Raw genomic sequence first — 26,570 nt, 5'->3', positions numbered from 1 at the left:
GGATTTACAAGGCTTGGGACTGGTTGGTCTGTGCATGTGACAACTACCTCACAAGCTTTACACAAAGCTGGCCTCTATGGCAGAGTGGCAAGAAAGAAGCCTTTCCTGAAAAAGTGCCATACACCTGGAAGACTCTGATGCCATCTGGCAAAAAGTGCTATGCTCTGATGAGACCAAAATTGACCTTTTTGGACTGAACTCCAAGCGCTATGTTTGGCGAAAAGCAAACGCAGCACACCACCCAAAACACACCATACCTACTGTGAAACATGGTGGTGGCAGCGTTATGTTGTGGGGGTGTTTCTCTTCAGCAGGGAAAGGGCTGATTGGTCAGGACTGAAGCGAAAATGGATGCTGCCAAGTACATACAAATTCTTGAGGAAAACCTGCGTCCCTCTGCTAGACAGCTGAAGATGGGCAGGTCATTCACCTTCCAACACGACTATGATCCTAAACATACCACCAAAAGAACAACGCAATGGCTTAAGGATAGGAAGGTGAATGTCCTTGAGTGGCCAAGTCAGAGCCCTGAATTAAATCCCATAGAAAATTTGTGGATGGACTTGAAGAGAGCAGTCCATTGCTGCACATCACAGAATGGGCAAATATTCCACAATCTAGGTGTGCAAAGCTAGTACAGACATATCCAAAAAGATTAATGGCTGTAATTTTTTTTTTTCTTTCAGAACTGTTGCCTTTTTTTTTGTTTGTTTGTTTTTGTTTGTTTTAAGGCAAATAAATAGAGCTGGAAAAGTTTTTTTTATTTTTTTTTTTATTTTTTTTTTTTAATGGGTTTTGATTTTAGGCTGTACAACAAATAAAGTAACTATTTCAGAAGTGTATGGTGATTTTCTGTAGGCACTGTATATACAGTATAGGCCTTTATAAAATGGTTAGTTCCTGTCCTTAATTCTGATTGGTCAATAGCTGTGTTTTATTCACGATAAAACACGGCTATGACTGCTTCACCCAACGGGTCTGTGTATCACTACACAACACTCTTAGCAACCACTCTTAGCAACCACTCTTAGCAACGTAAACTGTTTGTTCTCAATTGATATTGTTCATTGAAGCTTGCTGGATTATGTAGAAGAGTATTGTGAGAAAAAGATCGAGTGACCGTATTTATTACCTGCATTTAGATTTAGCATTCTCCTTCAGGTCAGTCCTATGTTCATAATAAAAAATCTGTTTTAATGTCCGATGTATTATCTTGTCCTTTTAACAGTTAAGGGCTTTTCCCGTGACTGACAGCGCTAGTCAAAGCATTTGTCAGTTGCGTCTTGTTCCGTGTTCACAACAATTCAGTCTTTTCAATATAAAAGTCTTCGCTACTGACTGACACACTCATAAAGACAGTCTTTCTCGCCATCTAATGGCGTAATAATGTAACTGCTGTTGCTGTTCACGGTCAGGGACAATTTTTTCCGGCGGAAGAAAGGCTTTTAGTGAAAGTTTACTTCATGAAAGTTGATTGATACATATTTTTGGCTTTAATATTTGTATTGTGTGGTAACCGTTTTATAAAAGCAATAAGGTACTCGAGGCTAGTGCTGTATTGTGAATAAGTCACGGCTGAAGGGGTTGCTGAAGGGGTCCGCTTCATGTCGTGCCTAACAACGCCCTTCAGTCCTGACTTATTCACGATACAGCACAGCCTCTCGTACCTACTTTCAGATCAGAGAAATCATCACTTTAGCTAAACAGCCATTGTAGCCATGTAGATTCATTTGAATAATTATGTAATATAAAATCTACCTTTTTCTCTTGAGCCCTTTTCATTAAGCCATGATTAATGTCCATTTTTATATAAATATGAGCATCCATATACATACATGCGTTTAGCATTGCAAACACATAATTATCTTTGGCCTTCTCCCCCGGTCAGCGCTGACAGCCAGCGAGAGTGACGGCTCTCGTCTCATCGAGCAGTACGCTCCCTGTCCGCACTGCAGCTCCGTACCCAGAATGTCCGACCCGCTGCCTCTGTCCGGCTCCAATAGCAGCACCGTCCACTACTTCAACATGGAGGACTGTGTCCTGGCAGCCGTGGACAAGGAGTACATCACCTGCCCAAACCATCCCAAACAGCCCGTGCCGCTACAGGAGCTGGTGCCGGAGCTCTTCATGACCGACTTCCCTTCACGGTAAGATGTCAGCATGAAGTTTTTAACCATTTTTGACATTTTTTATATTATCTTTTCTGGATAAAATTGACAGCTAAAAATTAATCAAATCCATTGCTACTAAATGCTGATGTTAGCGCCGTTGTTTTCCCACCAAAATGAGATATATCAAAGTCCTTTTAAGGTAAGTAATTTCACTCTCCGGCCATCTCTCGGGCAGCTATTTCAGTCATGCAAGTTCACCTCCTATCTCTTTGAATGGGGAAACTTCAAATTCTCCAAAACTGTACACCAAGCTTACAATTAAATTTCATATTTGAAATAACCAATGAAATCTGACAACTGTCTCATAAATTTTAATTATTACATTCAAGTAGCATTACAAAAGCTTATTTTTCAGACTGGACAAGCCAATGTGCATGTGCAGTCATAAGAAATATCAGAAATGAACTTTCTTTGTTGGCGCGATGAGAGATGACACTGTGCATTTAAGTTACGTGACAAAAACTACAGCTAGACAAATTAAAGAAACATGAAAAGGACTCAGAGCAGCTTGTTGTCATATTTTACAGTACTCTCACAAAAATCTGATGTGAAGAACAAATAGGCAAATAGTCTATTTATTATTTTGTATGAAATATTGAAGTTTATAAATAAGTGTTTTGGCACACCTGACCAAGTGAGCTACATATTGTTCTAAAGTAGGGTTTTAATTACGGCATGTTAACGAACGCGCCGACGTGCCCACTTTGATTTTTTTTTTTTCAGTGGAAAAAACTTAAAACACTCCGTTTTTGTCATCAGAGTAAGAGTGAGACATCATTCGAAACTGTAAAGGATCTACTTTTATTCGTGTAAACGTACAACGATGAATGTTACAGTAGAATGTTTAGACCACTGTTTACTGTGAATATCTGCTCAAACGCAGATGTTTATAATGCCTATTAGGAAAGGACAAGGCATAAGAGTGAAGATATTGCTCTGCTTCAATTAAAATGTAAAAATGATTAATTTTCCGAAATTGTTTTATTAAAGTTCATAATTATTCCATAAGTTTTACTTTAACAGTAAAATTTACTGAAAGTGAATTTTTTCTATCCTTACTGAAGTTCATTGAATTGTGCAGTAACATATTGGCATATATATGTGCTCTCCTGAGCATCTGCTAGCATGAGGCATTTAAGTTTTGAATTCAATGTAAATGTTGCACACCTGGTCCTAATAACCAGGGTTTAGATGTATTTAAAGTGGGTAAGGGTTGAGTTATAGCACAAATATACACAAGGCTTTCGGTGGGCTGCTGTGCTCTTGTCTTGGCATGAGATGTGTGTTCTCTGTGCGGTTGTGGTACATTACATAAATTGGATTATTAATTCTGATGTTAAAATGGAAGCAAAATCTGAGGATTTGAACTGCAGTTCTTGTCTTTGAGCCACGTCAAACAAATCTCTTTGAAGAGGTTCCTGTGCAGCAAAGGGCCTGAGTAAAAGTCCCGGTGGGACGTCATACTTTATATTAGGACTTGAAAATCACATAATTATGAACTGATAAATCTCAGGATTACTACATTTGTGCGTTTGACAGAAGCTTTCATCCAAAGTGATTTACAATGCATTCATGGTTTAGTTTTGTATGTGTCTTGGGAACTAGAACAGCAATCCAGACTCTAGTTGTCAACAGGGCTTGAAAAATGTAAAAAGTCAACATGAAACACTGTTCACAACTTTTATTCATCAGGAATTAAGTAAAAGGAAGATGATTTTGTGATGTCATTATTTTACAGGGTGGGTTTTTATATTTTGATCTACCAAAACAACCATTTTTTATTCATTTGGAATAACATACACTGATGATCATTAAAAAACACTGATCATTAAAAAAACATTAAAAAAAACAAAACAAAACAAAAAACATGTAGTAATATTTTGCCACATTGGCTCTGTTTTAAACTCGAGTAGACAGCATTTTTAGACTGCAACTTTATGCTGAATTATTAGAAAACTCATTTTGGCGACCTCTTATTTATTCCTCATGAATAATGCAATCCATTGTGACAAGAACAAAGTATAATAGACGGAGTCCACAGAAATGTTATAAATTTATATATTGTTTTTCCGCAATAGAAAATTAATAGTAAATAATAAGTAATAGTAAATAGTGTAAAAATAATTGCCGAAAAAGGAAAGGAAATATCTGTGGACATCTCTGATCATGAGGTTAGGATAAAGCTGTTTAAATTACATCATTTAAAGCACTTTTAACATATTAACATGGTTTATAACTTCTGAGCAGTAGGTGGCACTATGACGAAACGCTGTATGTATCCTCAAGTAATGCCTGTGAAGACATGTTCTAAGTTTCGTGTCAATTCACAAAACTTTTGCAAAGATACAGCCGCATTTCCATTTTGGCATTCTCGCAGTCAAATTTGTTGATGCAGTATAAAACAACGGTTGGGTCTATCAAAAATCTTTTAATAACTTTTTGTCATGAGTGTCTGTAGATGTTACATACCAAATTTTGTACAAATCAGACAAATTTTGTAGAAAGAGTTCGAAAAAGTAGGTTTTGAATAAAATTCAATATGGCGGACAGTAAGTATGGTAGAATATGGCCAATTTGGTATCGTAGGACTCGGCATAAGCCAACAAATCTAATGATGTAAGTTAACTGACAATATGTTGAATTTTTCATATATTATAAGCATTTGCATTAATTTCATTATATCTCTTGACCACTAGGGGGCACCGACCTCTCAGAACATGGCCTCGATGAATCATACTGAGTTTCGTAAAGATACATTCATGTGTTCGTAAAACACATTTAGCATTTTATGACAAAATTCGAAATGGCCGATGCCCAAAATGGCCGACCAAAGAAAATTGGATATCGTTCAACTCAGCATGCCTCAAGGAATCTAAGGAGACCATCCTCATGATTTTAGGACAAGGTATTCAAAAGTTATAATCTCGGCACCAGTTGGTGATGCTGTGACGATACTGTGCATGTAACCCCAAGTCATGCCTGTAATGACACATACAAAGTTTGGTGTCAATACACCAAATCATTGCAAAAATACTGCATCAAATCCATTTTTGCGTGCTCGCCATCAGATTTGTTGACGCGCTATACGAGAACAGATTGGCCGATCAAAAATCTTTTAATAACTTTTTGTTTGCCTGGAGTGTGAGTAGATGCTACATACTAGATTTCGTGCAAATTGGACAAACGCTCTAGGAGGAGTTAGAAAAAGTAGGTTTTTCGGAAAATTCAAAATGGCGGAAAAATTTTCATGATAGAAATGATGCCATAGGGTGCTTTCGAATCAACGTGAGCCATGGAATCGGAGGGGAAAAAGTTTTGTTTCTAGGACTTACACGTCAAAACTTATGAGCATAAACATGAGTGAATCTTTGAACTGTCAGGGCATGAACCCTAATAACAAATTATTCATAATGCCTAATTAAACAATATTTATGTGTGCTATGTATTTTATCATTAGAGTATTACATCAGTCACTTATGAGGTTTCATTTCAATTATGATGCTGCCTATGTAGGCAGCACACTTTTAGGCAGCTCTCTAGCATTTGGAACAGAGCCACTGTCACACCAAAATTACTGGAATATGTTCTTAATACAGTTTGGAATTACTAATAAGGTCGAGTTAAATTGCTTTACTCACAAATAGTGACCTTTTAAACTTTCTCTTTGAAGAGTCTTCATAACAGGCCTTTTGTGAATATCAGACCTAATGAGCATTAACTCGTCCTGACATGATCAGCAGTTTTTGCTTACTTGCAGATAAACCTTATTATTCAGACCAACAACTACATCAGCAATTTTTCATCTTATTCTTAAACTGTAAGTATGGTGTGCGTGCATTTATGCATGGACAGTGTGACCAAAACCTTATCAGTCATGCTGCATGACAGAATATAGTTATTTTTCCTGTTAATTCAGCATAAGGTCTATTTTTGGATAATAGAGCAAATTAAGTTCTAAATAAATGGCAGAACTTGATGGACTCAAACCAATAGATTATTTATAACAAATTTCTGATCAGTCTGCCATCAGTGTTATTATAGTATTATTTTTGTATATACTATTATGGTATTTATTAATGTTTTGAATTAGCTTGTATTTTTTTATATTAAGTTGTTATGTCCTTTGTCATTTTTAATATTAGTTTTTGTCTTTTTATATAGTTTTATTTAGATTTAATTAATTTTTATGTTAGTGATTTTAGTACATAAACATTTCAATTTGTTGCCTTTCTAAAAAAATTTCTAAGTTTTTTTGTTGTTGTTTTGTTTTATCTAATTTTAATTTTCATATATCAGCTTTATTCCAATGATCAAAAGTGTTTTTTTTTATTATTTTTTTTTTTATTTTAGTTAACAATAGCAACACTGTCTGTCATTATGAAACCCTCAGTTAAAAACAAAGATTTGCATGAACTTCATGACAACAGCAGTGTGGCCTGGAGACGTCTTTAATTATACAGGGGGGATGAATGATTTTACCAATTATTTATATGATTATGCAAACAGTGTAATTCTCTTGGCTTGACGTCTCATAAACGAGTGTTTCCTGTTAATATCTTTGCCGCAAGTTTGTATCACACGGCCATAAGGAAGGAAGGAGAGCATTAAAAGCATCTGTACGTACAATCAGCCAGCGGGGCGGTTCAAAGCACATGTCAAATTAAATGACATTCCCATATGGAGCTTTAATGGAAATGATTAGGAATGACGGCTGACTAAATGGACTCCGTTTGTATTGACAGACATTAGGTTTGATTCAACAGCGGCCACAAGAATGGAGCTGGAAAGATAGAAAGCTGTTGGATAATGACAGAGATCTTGCAAAATGTCAAAAGTCAGAATGCATAGTTTAGTTTAGGATTGGTACAGTTTTTTTATGTTTTAAAAGAAGTCTCTTATTCTCACCAAGGCTGCATTTATTTGATCAAAAATACAGTAAAAACTGTAATATTGTGAAATATTATTACAATTTTTTTCTACAACTGTTTTCATATATTTCAAAATCTAATTTATTCCTGTGATCAAAGCTGAATTTTCAGCATCATTATTCCAGTCTTCAGTGTCACATGATCCTTTAGAAATCATTCTAATATGCTGATTTGATGCTCAAGAAACATTTATGATTGTTATCAATGTTGAAAACGGCTACTTAAGGCAAGACACTACAGGCAAAAACACTTTTTTTCATACATCTGTCAATGGACTTTTTGGCTTTTCATAAAGTGTTTTTTCAGACTAGTGGAAAGAAAACATCCAAAATACATGTTTAAGTGTATCCTTTATAGCACTTTATCTATTTACATGTGTAGATTTCAATTACAGTACATATCTTTAAAGGCCTTTTTCTCAAAATGAGTTTTTTCTCCTGCTCTGAGTCAGAAATCTCCACTTCTGCAGCACTTACCCACACCAAACTTTACAGTTTTATTTCCCATCTATATTCTCAAGGTTTTTACTGAGGAGTTTGTGCCTGATTTTATACATTTTATTCCTAGAAAAAAATATTTTTTTCTGGCTGTTGACAGTATTTTCTGATTTATGGAATGATAAAAAGATCCCATCTGTAAAAGACTCAAATATGTCCAAAAACAAAAAATTTTGAACCTGGATTTATCCAATGTTAAGATTTTTGTTCTAGAAATGTATGCAAATTAGTGCATATTTAATTAGACAATGCCTCATTTGTAATCAATCAACTGGGAAAGTATGGTGATATCTATTAGTTATCTATTTTTTTCACCCTATTCACCTGGGGTGTCTTGCCTTAAAGGGGATCTATAACACCCCTTTTACAAGATGTGATAAAAGTCTCCGGTGTTCCCAAAATGTGTCTGTGAAGTTTCAGCTCAAAATACTCCACAGATCATTTATTATAGCTTGTCAAATTTGCCCCTATTTGGGTGTGAGCAAAAACACGCCGTTTTTGTGTGTGTCCTTTTAAATGCAAATGAGCTGCTGCTCCCGGCCCCCTTTCCAGAAGAGGGCGGAGCTTTAACAGCTCACACTTCGGTTGCTCAACAACAGCAAAGCTGGAGAATCTCACGCAGTCAAAATGAGGATTGTCAGTAACGGTGTTCAGCCTTACATTGTTCAAACCGGAGTCGACACTGATGGAGAGACTCAGGAAGAAGTTACAACTTTTAGAATGAAACTGGACGTTTCTGAATGGTTAGTGGATAAATTTATGTAGTTGCTGTGCAGTTGATTCAACTCATCGACTAGCATGTGCCGTCATGTTAATCTTTTGTGAATTGACCCTCGTTTGTGAAGCTGTCCGGCGTAAAATGACGGCATGATAACAACACTCTACTACAACAACTCTTCCTCTTCTCTAAAGCAGCCCAACATGGGCCTCACCCCCTTTGTTGCGTGTTCTCGGGGGTGGGGTTTATGTAAATTTTGAGGTTTGTGATGTCACTAACCCGGGAAGAAGCTTGTTGTAGTCCTTAAAAAATGATTTAAAATATCTCCCTTTGCATTGAACTTTGAGCGTCGTAACTTTGCAGATGTTGTTTATGCTGAATCAGCAACATTACACACTAACTAAAGTTAAAAAAGTGAACTCATAATCAACCACCCCTTTAATATTTTTCCTTTTTCTATTCTTTTTTCACAATTCTTTGATTAAGAGGAAGTTCAAATAAACAGCATTTATTTGAAATAGAAATGTTCTGTAACATTATAAATGTATTTACTGTCACTTTTAATCAATTTAGTCATCCTTGCTGAATAAAAGTATTAATTTCTAAAAAAAACAAAAAAAAAAAAGAAAAAAAAAAGTCTTAATTCAATCTCAAATGTAATGTACGTAAGTGGTGAAAACTTCTATATGTGTGTGTTTCAGGTTGTTCCTGTTGAAGAGTGATCTGCAGTGGAGTGAAGAGGAAGCAGATATCCTGGGTCAGGGTGGCAGTGGCACCATCATCTACAGAGCTAAATACAGAGGCCATCCGGTGGCTATTAAACGCTTCCACTTCAAGAAATGCAAGCAGCAGTCGCTCAACAGCAGCACAGGTACTTTACGCTCCTGCACTGATCCTGAAGTTCCTCTGAAGGCAGCCGTTATTATCTTTAGGCCGTCACCGGATAGTTCCGCTCACTGCGATGTTTGGATTTGCATTCGATCTGCTCGATGAGAGATTTTAAAGTCAGAGGTGATCAGTTGGGGAAAGTAAGCCATGTGTTCCAGCAGCCGTATGTAAGGTCAGAGGTCAAAGCGCTGTCGTTCTGCTCAAGGCTCGCAGTGGGACGCACGGCGTCTGTGACTGATGGAATTTCCTGTTAACAGAGAAATCTAATCCTCATTGGATTTCTCCCGTTGTGTGTCTTTCTCTAATCCAAAACCTAGTGAGCTGCAGAATTTAATGAGATTTATGCTTGAAACAAGTTATTATCTTGAAAAGTTTTGTAAGTATTTGCTTGATCAAATGGAAGTTTAGATAAACAAGACAAAAAAATACTGATTTATAAAATTATTTCTTGTAGCCACTACCAAAGCAGGCCATAGACATGGCTCTAGCAAAACCACAGTCATGAGTTTAATTCCTAAAAATGCATGCTGATAAAATACATTCATTGTATTATAAATTGCATTGGATAAAAGCATCTTTCAAATGCAATAATGTAAATTTAAATATCTTCTACTTAATATTGAAGTCTTTAATTTATGCAACCGGCTACAATTTATTTTCCTTTCACACTGCAACAAACAGGGATGTGATTTCTCTGTATTTATACAGATTTTTATGTTGTCAGACCTGAGGAAAAAAGTGCTGTGTTTTCAAGTATTTCATGCATGAATACTGACAGCACTGTACAAGCTAGCGGCAACTTCTGAATATCAATTCAAGTCTCTTTTATTTAAACAGCACTTTATACAATACAGATTGTTTCTAAGCAGCTTTAGAGGGATAAATGGGAAAATAATTATGCAATGGTGCAAATAGAGATCAATTCTACTGTAAAACAGCTCTAAAAAGACAATAGAGCACAACAGTAGGGTTCCGGAAGTAAAATCTCCATTCATTTTCTCCATAAGAAAACTGATTTTGAATGATAGCTTATAAACTTTTAAAGGCAGATGTACTGTGAGCTATGAGGTTGTTAATCCATAGTATTTGCTTCTGCTGACGCTGTCAGCCTGCATTATTTCAATGTAGTTTTAAAATAATCGTGTTTAACAGTGGAATTCCTAGTGAAAAACTGCATTACCCATGATGCTGTACAGAAAATTACACCAATCAGATAGTCGAAAAGAGCAACACGTGCCAAAATAGCTCTTTAGCTCCGCCCACTCCCATGAAGCACTGCTAATGACGTACTCGAGTCGATCTTCCTAGGCTCTCAAAATACTGAAATGTTTATATATTTTTATACATATGATCAACATTTGTACATCAGAAGTTTTATATTTCTCCATTTCTCCAAAAATGTAAGATAACTCTTAATATATTTATATATATATTTTTTTTTTCAGTATATCTAAATATTAGTGCTGTCAATCAATTAAAAAAATAACTAATTAATCTCACATTTTTGTGTATTTAATTGCAGTTAATCACACCTAAAGTTTTGAATACACTGCCAAGCCAAAAAAAAAAAAGTCACTGTTTGGATTTGAATAGGCAAATGCTTAAGAGTCTATGATTGGATCATTTTTGCAGTGATTATTATGTTTTCTATCATGTTTTATGTTTGGCAACATTTCTTCTAATCCTAACTGATGGAGTGTGTAGCTTTTCATTTCTTAAACAACCATGTAGGAAGACACATCATGACCATATTCCAGGATGACAATCTCAAGATTCACCAGGGTAAAATTGTGAAAGAAAAGTTGTGAGGGAGCATGAAGAATCAGAAGTCCAGACCTTAAATTCATTGTAAGTCTTTGGGATGTGCTGGAGGAGACTTTACAGAGTGCTCGACTCATGTATTGTCAATAAAAGATCTTGACCAAAAATGTATGTAATCTGCATTAAATTTTTGGTCAAATTGTCATCCTGGAAAATGACCATGATGCGTCTTCCTACATGGTTGTTTAAGAAATAAAAAGCTACACACTCCATTATTTAGGGTTAAAAGAACCGTTGCCAAACATGTAACAAGCTAGAAACATAATAATCACAGCAGTAATGATCCAGTCAATAATGATAGACTCTAAAGATCTGACACACATCCTATTTTCTCACAACTCTTTACGTTCATTTAACACTTTTTAACTCATTTAAGACTGTTCTTATGAGGATACTTGCCAAAATGGGAATTTTGACAATTTTCTTTGTTTTTGTCCATTCAGGCATGAATGAGAACTCAATGTGGCGCTGTCTGAAGTGGCTTTCTGTGCGCGTTTCGGGTGTTTGTTCACAGAGAGACATTTCACACATGCGCGCCAGAACAGATTTGAGTTCTGTTTTTTGCGCTTGAATGGTTTAATAGGACTTGAATGAATGATAGCATGATCATATACGGATGCTGCGATAATTGCATTAAATATTTTTAACACGTTAAACTGAAAAAATTAATTAATTGCATGCGTTAACACGCTAATTTTGACAGCCCTGTTTAATATATTTTTAAAAATGTGATTTATTCCTGTGATGGCAAAGCTGAATTTTCAGCGGCCATCTTTAAATTTATTTAATTTCGATTTTTTTTTTTTTTTTAATTAAATTATTTTTTTATATAATTAGTTTTTTGATAATAATAATAATAATAATTTTATTATTATTATGCTGATCATTTTTATTAATATTTTTAATCGTAGTAGTAGTAGTAGTAGTAGTAGTATTGTACAGTATGATCATATTAAATGGGGAAAAAACGTTTTTCTTATTTTTTTTTTTTCCGTTAGTGGATCACATGATTGAACAAAGCAAAATATAATATAAATATAATAATCTACCAGCGGGAGAGATTTGGAGTTCTGTAAAAAGTTATCAAACTTTATAAACTGTTGTTTTACAGCAGCAAGATTCAATACTGGCAGCACATCTCAATATAATGATTTTCCTCTGAGCTGTGTCACGCTCAACTAGTTTCTGCATTTCTCTGACCTTGAAGGCCTCTCGCCTTTTCTGTCTGCCCCTCCGTCCGCTTCCCCTAATCCTGCGAAATGTCTCCGAACTATTTATGATGTTCAGTTTGTCATAAATTATACTGCAGGCGAGAGAGAGCTCCTTCAGGAAACTGAAGAGAAAAAAAACTACGTTTGCAGGACTCTCTCCATCAGCGGCCGTTTTATGTACGCTATTTCTTTGTCAGCCTCATTCACTGCTGTTTGAATTGGTCTCTCAGCAGTTCCCAGTTTTACATCTCTGTTGATTTATTCCCTCCCACTCATTCTAGAGGTTTCTTTACAATAAAGACGCCTAATAAATCAAGACATTTACTTTTATGACACAAAGTTTATCTTCTTCATGAATTCCAGACGTTTCTTGTTCAAAGTTTCCCATCTTTTTGTCAAGTGCATTCATGTACTGGAGTTTTATGGTCTGTAAAGTGCCCTATGGTAACCAATGGCAACAACAGGTGGCATCTGCTCTTTGGATGAGGCCTCTGAGGAAGCTTCCAGAATCAGCTTTTGTGCCTATATATATATATATATATATATATATATATATAGATATATAGATATATATATATATAGATATATATATATATATATATATATATAGATATAGATATATATAGATAGATAGATATATAGATGTATATAGATATATATAGGTATATAGATATATATAGATAGATATAAATAATCAATATACAAAGCTGGCAATAGAATAGTGTTAAAGTCTTGGTGTAGATAGAGATAGAGAGAGAGAATGATAATGTTTTTCAGTATAGACAGGTAAATAGATATTGGAAAGAAAAGCTTGATAACAATATTTACAAATACAATTTAAACATGTTAAAGGTATGGAAGCACATGTGTAGCAAATTTCAATTTGAAATGTAATATGCAAAATGGAAATGCAATATGTAAAATGGCAATGCATTTCTGTATTTAAATTTACATTTTCCATACTATATGTGCAATGTTTGGAGCAAAATGATCATTCAAATTAAATAATATAATTTACATTTGCTATTTCCTACACTAGTTTTAACATATAATTTAAACATATATTTTAATGCTTTATAAGTTGCAAAATTAAAATGAAAATGTATTACAGAAATGGTTATATATGTTCAACCTGTTCAAGCAAAAATTGTAGCAAAATGACCATTTAAATGTTCTTAATTGCATTTGCACTCACAGTTAAGACACTTGCAATTGCATTTTCATTAAATGTCCCGCAATGAATGTAGCAAAATTCAATGTGGATTTCAAAATGCATTTCGAGCCGATCACATCCCCGCCTGGCGCTCGTGCACCTTATCGTGAGGTGAGCGCGTTCGCGTGTCTTCTACAGACGCGCGATAAGGTGCACGAGCGGCAGGCGCGTTCTCTACGAGGCGTCCTAAATATCTATGCTTCTAATAACGTACTGGTTCTATCACTGACGGACGCGCATTATCTTCAGGAACATTGACATTTCTCTGTTATTGCTCAGCTTCATCTGCCAGTTTATGCCTCGCTCTTCTTAGCTCTGCTGCCGCCATGTTTCCAACACCTGGCCCCACCTTGACGCAACGATTGACAGGGCGGGGCCGGGATGTGATCGGCTTTGAATGCTTTTTCAAATCCACATTGAATTTTGCTACATTCCTTGCGGGGCATTTAATGAAAATGCAATTGCAAGTGTCTTAACTGTGAGTGCAAATGCAATTAAGAACATTTAAATGGTCATTTTGCTACAATTTTTGCTTGAACATGTTGAACATATATAACCATTTCTGTAATACATTTTCATTTTCATTTTGCAACTTATAAAGCGTTAAAATATATGTTTAAATTATATGTTAAAACTACTGTAGGAAATAGCAAATGTAAATTATATTATTTAATTTGAATGATCATTTTGCTCCAAACATTGCACATATGGTATGGAAAATGTAAATTTAAATACAGATTTGCATTGCCATTTTACATATTGCATTGCCATTTTGCATATTACATTTCAAATTGAAATTTGCTACACATGTGCTTCCATATAAAGGTGCATTTGTTGTAAACACACGTAATCATTTTGGAAAGTGGTACTCATGAATCCTGATCCTTGAGATACATTATAATTCTCTTTGGAATTATTGAACATTACCAAAAAGTTGTATTTCTTTATTATTTGGCCCTTCTGTTAACTACGTAAAATTAAAAAGGCTTTAATTTTTAGTTTCTGCCAAAAGAAAAGAAATTAGAAATTAGAAAATACCAGTCATGCAAATGTGATCATGCCATTAGATATTTTTTTTATTTGATTCATTTAATTCATTAATATTAATGCAAAACATGCAAGTTAAGAATTCATGCATGAGTACAACAATGTTTAATAAGTAATAACATTTATTATTAATATTAATCTTAATAAACACATTTTTCTACCATGAAATCTGGTCCATTAGCCTAAAGGTGATATTTTACATTATGTTGTGTTGCTATCAGCTGTTACCTTGCATATATAAATGTAATTTACATTTATTCATTTAGCAAATAAATAAGTCTAATTATATATATTCACTATATATATTGTACCTTGTGGCTCTTCCAATCAGATTTTGGAGTCAGAGATATCTGCTTTATAATGACAGATTTTAACATTACATTTCCCAAAACTGTAAATATTAGGAAGGAGCATTACATGTACTGTAAGAGGAAGTCACATGGCCTCTCACATCACTGTTTTCATTGTAGATTTGATTTCAGTTCACTTTTCTCCTGTTTGTTTTGGAGAAGAAGATATAGTGAAATGTCATAAAACACTGTGGCCTACTTTGAAAGAAACACATGGTGAAATAACCCAAACAGACTGATGTGAGTATAGATCTTGATTTATGTAAGTAGGAAATGCTGTCAGTGGAAACTGGCCTGAAGTAGCAGACTTCAGTTCTCCAGGAGTCAGTTGTCGAATTTGAGTGGAAATAACCAAAGACACACGGCAGCCTGGTGGTCCGTCAGCCAACTGATCTTAAATCATGTCTGTATGGCACAAACCTTTTTTTTTTTTTTTTTTTTTTTGCGTTCTGGAACTCACAGGTGAACCCCTTTCAGCAGCACTGAGACTCCTGCACATTATTTCAAGCTACCGTCGTGGCATAAAACAAACTTTTTATGGTGATGTGCGGCACAGCAGGAGAGAAACTGTAGCGGTGCTCATTAAGACTTTACAGTGGCAGGCACTGACCCCAGACCAGCTCAGTTTAAGTACATGTGAGTAACCAGAGCCATTAAAAACCCTGCAGCTGTAAATCAGAACATTTACTTTCAGGTCAGGGAACAGTTACGGGTTTCCTCTTTGAGGTCTCAGACTGGATTAGATTTTTTTTATTATAGTGCTTAATGGGAAAGGTCAGTATGCGTTATGTAAAACCTGATCCTTGACCGCTGCTCTTTTAACCTCACAGTATGTACTGCCAGCACATCCAGGACAAACAATCAATATACAAGGTATATATGTATATGTATATAGTAAAACCAAAATTTATTCAGACACCTTGCACATTTCATTCATTAATACAGTTTATTCACTATAGTTTAAAAAATGGTAATAAAATATGACAAGATCTCAGAGTTAAACTGTGTCAGAAAAAAATAATCTTAATTATGTCAGATAACACTTAAGCAAAAACGTAGTCAGGTCAAAGTGTCTGTATAATTTTGGTTCCAAATTTTTATCAGTTTTACTGGTAGTCCACTGTATGAAGAATCTTTGGGTATAATATGTCACAGTTGACTTTATTTTGCTATCCTCACTAACATAAATGAACTATAGTGTCCTGCACCCACTAGTAAAAGTATATTAAAAATATCAAAAATGTCTGAATAATTTTTGGTTTGACTGTAATATATATATATATATATATATATATATATATGTGTGTGTATATATATATATATATATATATATATATATATTGCTCAGTATTTAGTAGAAGCACCCTTTTGAACTAATACAGCCATGAGTCTTTATGGGAAAGATGCAACAAGTTTTTCACACCTGGATTTGGGGATCCTCTGCCATTCCTCCTTGCAGATCCTCTCCAGTTCTGTCAGGTTGGATGGTAAACGTTGGTGGACAGCCATTTTTAGGTCTCTCCAGAGATGCTCAATTGGGTTTAAGTCAGGGCTCTGGCTGGGCCATTCAAGAACAGTCACGGAGTTGTTGTGAAGCCACTCCTTCGTTATTTTAGCTGTGTGCTTAGGGTCATTGTCTTGTTGGAAGGTAAACCTTCGGCCCAGTCTGAGGTCCTGAGCACTCTGGAGAAGGTTTTCGTCCAGGATATCCCTGTACTTGGCTGCATTCATCTTTCCCTCGATTGCAACCAGTCGCCCTGTCCCTGCAGCTGAAAAACACCTCCACAGCATGATGCTGCCACCACCATGCTTCACTGTTGGGACTGTATTGGACAGGTGATGAGCAGTGCCTGGTTTTCTCCACACATACCGCTTAGAATTAAGGCCAAAAAGTTCTATCTTGGTCTCATCAGACCAGAGAATTTTATTTCTCACCATCTTTAGCAAACTCCATGCGGGCTTTCATGTGTCTTGCACTGAGGAGAGGCTTCCGTCGGGCCACTCTGCCATAAAGACCCGACTGGTGGAGGGCTGCAGTGATGGTTGACTTTCTACAACTTTCTCCCATCTCCCGACTGCATCTCTGGAGCTCAGCCACAGTGATCTTTGGGTTCTTCTTTACCTCTCTTACCAAGGCTCTTCTCCCCCGATAGCTCAGTTTGGCCAGACGGCCAGCTCTAGGAAGGGTTCTGGTCGTCCCAAACATCTTCCATTTAAGGATTATGGAGGCCACTGTGCTCTTAGGAACCTTAAGTGCAGAAGAAATTTTTTGTAACCTTGGCCAGATCTGTGCCTTGCCACAATTCTGTCTCTGAGCTCTTCAGGCAGTTCCTTTGACCTCATGATTCTCATTTGCTCTGACATGCACTGTGAGCTGTAAGGTCTTATATATACAGGTGTGTGGCTTTCCTAATCAAGTCCAATCAGTATAATCAAACACAGCTGGACTCAAATAAAGGTGTAGAACCATCTCAAGGATGATCAGAAGAAATGGACAGCACCTGAGTTAAATATATGAGTGTCACAGCAAAGGGTCTGAATACTTAGGACCATGTGATATTTCAGTTTTTCTTTTTTAATAAATCTGAAAAAATGTCAACAATTCTGTGTTTTTCTGTCAATATGGGGTGCTGTGTGTACATTAATGAGGAAAAAAAATGAACTTAAATGATTTTAGCAAATGGCTGCAATATAACAAAGAGTGAAAAATGTAAGGGGGTCTGAATACTTTCCGTACCCACTGTATATTAGTATCATTTGTGATTGTGAAACACTGTGATTTTCCAATACAGAGATCTTTGTATAGTTCCGGATTCACATGCTTATGTGAGTGTGTGAATATGATTACATTTGCGCTCATCATCGCTAATTATTCCATAACCTGAGGTGAAAGTCTGAGTGAACTCTTCAGGCCTGCAGCTGAATGAAACCATCTTGAATTTGTCTTTCACAGACACCATGGTTAAGCACCTGCAGTCCATGGACGCTGCCCGAAGCTTCTCCGAGTTTCGTCAGGAGGCCGGTATGCTCCACTCTCTGCAGCACCCGTGTGTCGTGGCTCTGGTGGGCATCAGCATACACCCGCTGTGCTTCGCCCTGGAGCTGGCGCCGCTCGGCAGCCTCAACACCATCCTGGAAGAGAAAGCCAAAGGTGACACATTAGCACAGAAACTGGCCTGTATTTTTCTGTGTTTGCACAAAACTTTATATATTTATACCCTATGTATAAAGATCTGCCTTAATGATCAGGCAATATTATAATTCATTATATATTGTTATAAATGTTGATATTTAAATAATAAATTAATATAATATAATATAAATCTAAAAATATATGTAAGATTATAACATACCTTTTAATAATACTGAATATTAACATATAAATATAGAAGTCACTCCTGAGCATGTAATTTTATTAATAATATATACATTATTTCATTATAATATAAATGCCATTGTGAATATCTCTATTTTAAAGCCTCTCTTGAGCATTTCTGGAAGTTTTACTAGTGTAAGCAGTGTACTTTTATTTAGCAAGTTTTTTTTTTTTGTTTGTTTTTTTTTTTAGTTCTGCATAACTTTTTTCAGACAATGCTGAAAATGTGTCATCAGTCTATTTTTGTGCAACAATTGTTTGTGAATGTTTTATACTTCAGTCTTTTGATGTCATCAGTGTGGAAGCATGTTTCGGGCACTAAATAAAAAAATAAAAAAGGTAATTGTGACTTTTTATCTCACAAAAAGTCAGAATTGCATGATATAAAGTCAGAATTGTGAGATATAAAGTCAGAATTGGGAGATATAAAGTCAGAAATGGGAGATATAAAGTCAGAAATGGGAGATATAAAGTCAGAATTGGGAGATATAAAGTCAGAAATGGGAGATATAAAGTCAGAATTGGGAGATATAAAGTCAGAATTTGGAGATATAAAGTCAGAAATAAGAGGGGAGATATAAAGTCAGAATTGTGAGATATAAAGTCAGAATTGTGAGATATAAAGAAAGAAATGGGATATATATAGTCAGAATTGGGAGATATAAAGAAAGAAATGGGAGATATAAAGTCAGAAATGGGAGATATAAAGTCAGAATTGGGAGATATAAAGTCAGAAATAAGAGGGGAGATATAAAGTCAGAATTGGGAGATATAAAGTCAGAATTGGGAGATATAAAGTCAGAAATGGGAGATATAAAGTCAGAATTGGGAGATATAAAGTCAGAATTGGGAGATATAAAGTCAGAATTGGGAGATATAAAGTCAGAAATGCAAGATATAAAGTCAGAATTGGGAGATATAAAGTCAGAATTGGGAGATATAAAGTCAAAAATGGGAGATATAAAGTCAGAATTGGGAGATATAAAGTCAGAATTGGGAGATATAAAGTCAGAATTGGGAGATATAAAGTCAGAAATGGGAGATATAAACTCGCAATTCTGAGAAAAAATGTTGGTTATTTTTCCCTCACAATTGGACATTGTAACACGGAATTGCGAGTTTATATCTCACAGTTCTGACTTTATATCTTGCATTTCTGACTTTATATCTCACAATTCTGACTTTATATCTCACAATTATGATTTTATATCTCCCAATTCTGACTTTATAACTCACAATTCTGAGAAAAAAGTCACAATTAGCTTTTTTATTTTTTATTTCATGGCGGAAACAAGCTTCCATACATCAGAGCAAACCTTAAAAGAGAAAAATACTCCAGTCACATTAAGTGTTTCAGTGAATAAAAATTCTCTGAAAGTTCACAAAAAAATAAAAATTCCTAACATCATTTACTCACCCTAATGTCATAAAAGCATCATAAAAGTTTTCCACACAACTCTTCAGAGGTCATATGATGGGTTTGTGTGAGAAACGAACTGAAATTCACACCTGTCCTTTCTGCTTGACTGTCCTAAGGTTCTCTCTACATGCCGCTGGGTCACATGCTCACCTTCAAAGTGGCCTATCAGATCGTGACAGGCCTGGCGTATCTTCACAAGAAGAACATTATCTTCTGTGACCTCAAGTCTGACAACATCCTGGTGTGGTCTCTGGACGCAGAGGACTCTGTAAACATCAAGCTGTCTGACTACGGCATCTCCCGGCAGTCCTTTCACGAGGGAGCTTTAGGGGTCGAGGGCACGCCCGGGTATCAGGCTCCGGAGATTCGGCCTGGCATCGTCTATGATGAGAAGGTACCAAAGGGCTCTTACTGATCTGATGAGTTTGATTGGCTGTCAAACAGCCACCAAACCAGATTTTAGTGCAACAACAAAGGTCAAAGTCTGTTTGCTGCTTGAATTCTAATTGAATTCAGATTCAGGGGTCAAGTCTTTTGGTCTTTAAGATTCAGTCTTTAAACTCCTGCCATGACCATATAAAGCCGCTTAACCAGTAGCTTTCACACAGTGTGTGCAACAATGCCAGAAAGGAATGTTAATTATGACTATATGCAAAGTACTGCTTAGGTGGAAAAACTTCATCACAGGAATTATGTATAACTAGAACAAGTTAAAGAACAAATAACACATTTAATGGAAGAATTAATGTAAGCTTTACATATCTTTACTTAAACTCTTCAGTCACTTTCCATTTTAAGTGTTTTATATTTACATTTATCCATTTGACAGTCCTGCTTGGACTTATTTCTGATTATTGAGCCCCAAAATATTTTTTAACTGGCTTTCCTCAAAAATTATGCTACTGTATCCATTGTTACTTTAGTATTATTTATATACTATTTTATTATTTATTAATATTATGAAGTAGCATTTATATTTTGTTTTGTTTGTTTTTGTCATTTTTATAGTTTAATATATTTTAATAGTGCTGTCAACTTGATTAATCACATCTAACATAAGTTTGTTTACATAATATGTGTGTGTATGTATATATATATATATATATATATATATATTATGTGTGTATATATATAGATATAGATATATAGATAAATAGATATATACACACACGATATATATTTATATATATACATATATATATTATGTGTGTGTATGTGTGTACATATATATATATATATATATCACTTATATTATGTAAACACACACTTTTATGTTAGATGCGATTAATCAATTTAACAGCACTAATTTTTAAAAAATATTTTTATTTGAATTTATTTTTATTTCCATTTTAGTTTTACAAATTTTAGTACTTCAATGTATTTCACTTAGTTGCCAAGGCAAAGATTTCTTCATCTAGTTTTTCATCTAATATTTATTTGCTTTTAGCTTTATTTCAATTACCTGAAAATGATTTGTAATAGTTTTAGTTTTAGTAACATTTACAACACTGGTTCGATCAAGCGTTTTATTGTACTCATGTAAATAATTGTGCATTAGTGTCAGCTGATCATGATCATGATTTTTTTGCTTGTTTTTACAAACTGAGGAACAAGTTGAAATGATCTTCAGTGGTAATCGACAGCACGCCACAGTATGTCAGTAGAGCTTAACTTGTTTTGAACCAGGAAGCGTTCTTTTCATCTGTTTGTTCACTCCAAGAAACCACATTCAATAGTGAATCTGAGAGCGGTGTGTCTTCAGGGTGTTTAGAGAAGTTTTCTTTGAGATTGCATAGGGATTTCCCTTCAAAGGCGGATTCGAGATCCAGTAAGGCTTTTAGGTCAGTTAACGAGGCTGATTTGTTTTCCAGCTTGGTTTGCTGAGTACGCAATGGATCATGTCCAACAGAACAGAATGAGATCTGTTACCATGTTTTTAATGGAATTTGTGACCGTGTTTCCTTAACTTTCATGCAACGTCACGAGAGAGTGACAGGTATTCATAGATGTTTTAGTTATAGGCACAGTTCCTGTATACTGGTCAAATTTGTTTTGGAAGTTTTGTTTTTCACTGATTTTTAGGTCCAGGTGGAATCAAGATGTTTTTCCACATATAGTTTTTGGAGGGAAATCTACAAAATCTGCAGAAACATGATTTTATTGTTCCAGTAGACTGTTAAAAACACATCCTATGCATCCTGAATCATTTAGGTTGTGTTGCAGTCAGGCAATAAAACAGCTTTCCAGTTTTTTTGTGTTTATTGTTTGTGTATGTATCAAACAGTAAGTACACTGTAAAAAAAAAAAAATATTGTTGGTTTAACTTAAAGTAAGTTACCTGGTTGTCTTAAAATTTTGAGTTCATTGAAATTAAAAATTTGAGTTAATACAATGGAAATTAGTTTAATAAATAGAAACTCAAAATGTAATGTTATCTGAACCACATTAATTATCTAAGTTGATCTGTCAAAAGAAAAAAGTTATGATAAATCCTGAAAATAATTTTTACAGTGTAGGAGGATTGTGGGCAGTCTGAAACTGAAAATCCAGCCATCCCATGGATCCCACAAATGTCTGAGACGGCATTGAAAATCCTAGTTATTATCCTAGTATATACTTATTTTATTATTTAGAAGGGTGAAAAAATGTAAATAAATAAATACTATTACAACTACTACTACTACTACTACTACTACTACTCAAATTTTATATACAATGAAATGGAAATATGTAAGGTTATATTTCTATTTCACAAATCAAAAATGAAATTAGTTCATTTTCATTCAAATTGTGCTTTTAATATATTTTGTAATGAAAAAACGCTTCAAAAATGGTTGAATTAGAAAGTTATTTGGACATTTCTTCTACAAAAATAACAAGGAAAGATATATATATATATATATATATATATATATATAATATATATATATATATATTACTTGCAGCCAATAGAAAAGTGCTAATTAGGAAAATGGCTCAAGGAAGACCCTCTAGATAAATATGAAAATCCCCAAAAATGCGTATAACATTGAAAAAAACAATATACTCATAATATTTCATCATACTGGAGGAAATTGTTGTTAATAAACAAAAATATTAAATCAGTTGCTTAAGCTAATATAATAATGAAGAACTGGGAATATTTATTTTATTTTATTTTAGTTTATTTTTGATGACCTTATTTTGTTGACATTTATATTTTTATATTTTGTTCTGTTTATTTATGTTCTTTGAACCTTGTTAAACTAAAAAAGAGGGGGGAAAATAGTAATTTTCCATTTTCAGTGGCCATTTCAGTGGCCACCAATGTGTTTCATGGAAGAAAGAAGGTCTCACAGGTTTCCTTGAGTATAAACCAACAGGAATCATTCAGTCTGTGATTGACAGCTTGATATTTAGAATAAAGTCTCCTTAGAGGCATTTTAATTGATCAGTGATTCTTGTAATTGCTAATGGAATCATTACTGTAATAGCCTTTTAACGTGAGTTATCTGCACTCAACGTAGCTAGATTGAGAGAAAAGAGTCTCTAGATCTGCCGTTTGTGTTTTTGTGTGTGTGTGTGTGTGTGTGTGTGTGTGTGTGTCAACTACAAACTATTTCCTGCTCTTTCACATGCCTGCTCTGTGATGTCATTTCAAGCTCCCGAAACTGAAGCGAAATGTGGAAGCATGCCTTTTTTCCTTTGTGTTGGCAAAGCAAAGCGCTCTAAAAATACAGTTCAGGATTGACACGGCTCTCGTCAAAGCTCATGTCCATTTATAGAACTGACCTAGAAAGACGTTTAATAAAAATGTGTCACTGTCTCCAGAGCATCTGTCGAATCAACATCAGGAGTGCATGACGTACATGTCTGTAATGATGACTTCATTCTTCCTTTTGTTAAGTCATCCTTTTCTTTTCCATCTCTCCTCCCTTCTAGTCTCGCATTTTACCATCCGGCCACATTGTAGACTGATCTAGACAGGACTTGCACACTTACACTGGAAAAAAAAAATTTCTTACTCAGTATTTTTGTCTTGTTTTCCAGTACAAATATCAAAACATTCTTAAAGAAAGATACATTTGCTGGAGAAACAAAATAACTTAAGATATTGAGTCTTGTTTACTGAAAAATGTACAGGGCAGGAGCGAGCCCAGTTGTTTATTATTGTTTTCATTTATCAGATTGTTTCACAGCCAGAAAGTAAAGTGAAATATATATGGCTCAGTTTACTTGCACCTGTCCTGCAAAATGGGAATTGCATGGAGTGAATTGGCTGTAAATGAGCCATGGGCCATCTGAGACTGTTGAACAACATTACTGTAGATTGCTTTTAAATGACTGTTGTCATCTGTGCTTCAGGTGGATATGTTCTCGTACGGCATGGTTCTGTATGAGCTGTTGTCCGGCCGCAGACCATGCATGGGTCAACACCAACTACAGATCGCTAAGAAACTATCTAAAGGACTCAGACCAGCGCTGGGCGCCCCAGAGGAGGTGCAGTTTCACTATCTGCAGGCGCTGATGCAGGAGTGCTGGGACACCAAACCAGAGAAGGTACAGCTTGACTCTGTCTATAGTGCCACTATTGTGCTATTTTAAAGGTTCCTAATTTTGTTTTGGAGGTCTCCTAATAGGTTTACATGCAAAAACACTCATAATGTACATTGCAGATCACCTCATTTCTCACAGTGTCTAAAACGGTTTGATAAAGGATTTAGTCTCTCTAAACGCCTCCTTTCAGAGAGTCTACTCTGCTTTGATTGGTCAGATGGCTCAGTCTGATGTGATTGGTCGACCACTTAACAAAACATGAGTTTTTACCATATCCAGTGCGAGTCTTCATCCTTTGAAAGTGCATGCAAAAAGTGGATTTGCTTTCACAGCACAGAAAATGGCGTCTTCTTGAAATGTCGACAACACGAACCAAACTCTTCCAGTCTCAGCTACAACTACAGTGTTTGAGGGTCAAAGTGGATTATGGATAGCCAATGAAGACCATAAGCTGGAATTGTGCAAATATGTTAAAAGCCTATGTAGGTTCAAGCAGGAAGTGAGACTGAAATTACTGACAATTCGTTTCAGGCAGTTCAGAATCAGTTCTTTCTTTTGGGAGAATTTCACTTCATTTATCATGCACTTTGATCTTTGAAACTTTGCAGACCTTTTACATTCATAAACGGTACTAAATAATAAACAGTAATAAACAACTACTTGAAAGGTATTATCCAAAAAAGCATGACAAAAGATACATTCACACTGACAAAGGTTGCACTCTCCAACTGGTTGTCGCCACTGTTCATTTCCATAAAGTTGCTTCGCAACTTTGTCGCAGCGCTGTTGGTCGCCATTGCACATTTGAAGTTAACAAATTCCACGTTCTTTGTTACAGCAAACGGCTGTCAGTGTGAACGCCTAATAATAATGAGTTGACTGCACAGAAAAAAATACCGGCTAGGGATAATGTTAGTTTTTGACTACAAAAATCTAAGCGGTTGGATAAAAAAAAAAAATGAATATTGTATTTTTACTTGGAAAAAAAGATTATTGACGTTAACGTGGTTTCAAATGGTATTTGAATTAATAATTTACATAAATATTTATTTTCACTTTCGTCTTTTTCATCTTTCAAATAAATGCGGCTCTTTTGAACTTACTATTTATCAAAAAATCCTGAAAAAAAAAAAAAAATGTATATCAGGTTTACATTAAGAATTTGCTCTCTTGTTTTAGTTTAATCATGGCAGTGTTGAACTAATTGTTCCCTTATTTTGATTTAACTAAATCAAATTTAGTAAATCGAGGGAACAAATTATTATATTGTGCACATGATTTACTTAAAGGTGCAATGTGTACATTTTAGAAGGATCTATTGACAGAAATGCAATATAATATACATAACTATGTTTTCAGTGGTATATAAAGACTTTACATAATGAAACGTTATGTTTTTATTACCTTAAAATGAGGCATTTCTATCTACATACACTGCGAGTCCCTTTCCATGTTAAATCGCCATTTTGAGCCGACATGTTTCTACAGTAGCCCTAAACGGACAAACTGCACTACAGAGCGCGTTTGCTTGACTGGCTACTCTCTGCTGTCTCAGACGACGACATATTTGTCCTGTGTTGGCCACCGTAGCTTCTCTATGTTGCAATTCGCAACCTCACTGCTAGATGGCGATAAAATGTACACACAGCACCTTTAAAAACAATGCAACGAATTAGTAAAACATGCTGACATGTTAGTAAGTTGTGGGAACTCATTTTTAATTTGTGGCCACGATATACGTACAGTATTTCTTTTTCCATGTCATGTGCAGGGCTCTGTAAGGGTTTCCATACAATAATAATAATAAATGTTTCTTGAGCAGCAAATCAGCATATTAGAATGATTTCTGAAGGACCATGTGACACTGAAGACTGGAGTAATGATGCTGAAAATTCAGCTTTGATCACAGGAATAAATTACATTATAAAATATATTCAAACAGAAAACAGTTATTTTAAATTGTAATAATATTTCACAATATTACTGTTTATACAGTATAAGTATTATTTACTTTACAGTAATATAGTAATTGGTGAACATAAAAGACTTCTTTCACAAACACAAACCCCAAACTTTTACACAGTAGTGTACAGCATGTCATAATGGTTATTGCCTTATAAAACTGACATAAACCTGAGACAAAAATAGTCAAGCTGGCACATTTTTTAACCTGCAGATGTTGTGAAATAAAGCATGTGTCTAATAATGTCCTGTCCTCCGATGGCTTTAGCGTCCCCTGGCCACTCTTCTTATGAGACAGATGCAGGATCCCAGTTTTGCTTGTCTCAGGTACCTGCTGTCCTGCCAGGAACACAGTCAGCTCTTCTTATCGCCGCTGCAGGGCCACAACGCCGTATTCTGGGATGGAGACAAAGACGACAGGTGCGCTCTTGG

General features: G+C 35.2%; 1 protein-coding gene across 3 annotated transcripts in view; it reads left to right on the top strand.

Annotated features, from left to right (window-relative positions):
* lrrk1 (leucine-rich repeat kinase 1) overlaps positions 1-26,570 on the top strand; it is a 104,504-nt gene that overhangs the window by 53,157 nt on the left and 24,777 nt on the right. For all 3 annotated transcript variants that reach the window (XM_051901537.1, XM_051901539.1, XM_051901538.1), the window contains 6 exons: positions 1,889-2,147; positions 9,016-9,185; positions 17,798-17,995; positions 19,757-20,034; positions 23,985-24,179; positions 26,407-26,558. In XM_051901537.1, the coding sequence (XP_051757497.1) occupies positions 1,889-2,147; positions 9,016-9,185; positions 17,798-17,995; positions 19,757-20,034; positions 23,985-24,179; positions 26,407-26,558 (1,252 nt within the window). The remainder of the gene's footprint in view (positions 1-1,888; positions 2,148-9,015; positions 9,186-17,797; positions 17,996-19,756; positions 20,035-23,984; positions 24,180-26,406; positions 26,559-26,570) is intronic.

This window comes from Ctenopharyngodon idella, chromosome 7 (genome assembly GCF_019924925.1).
Source record: "Ctenopharyngodon idella isolate HZGC_01 chromosome 7, HZGC01, whole genome shotgun sequence".
Taxonomy (NCBI): Eukaryota; Metazoa; Chordata; class Actinopteri; order Cypriniformes; family Xenocyprididae; genus Ctenopharyngodon; species Ctenopharyngodon idella.
Note: the sequence above shows the minus strand (reverse complement) of the source record. Positions and strands in the feature narration are given on the sequence as shown.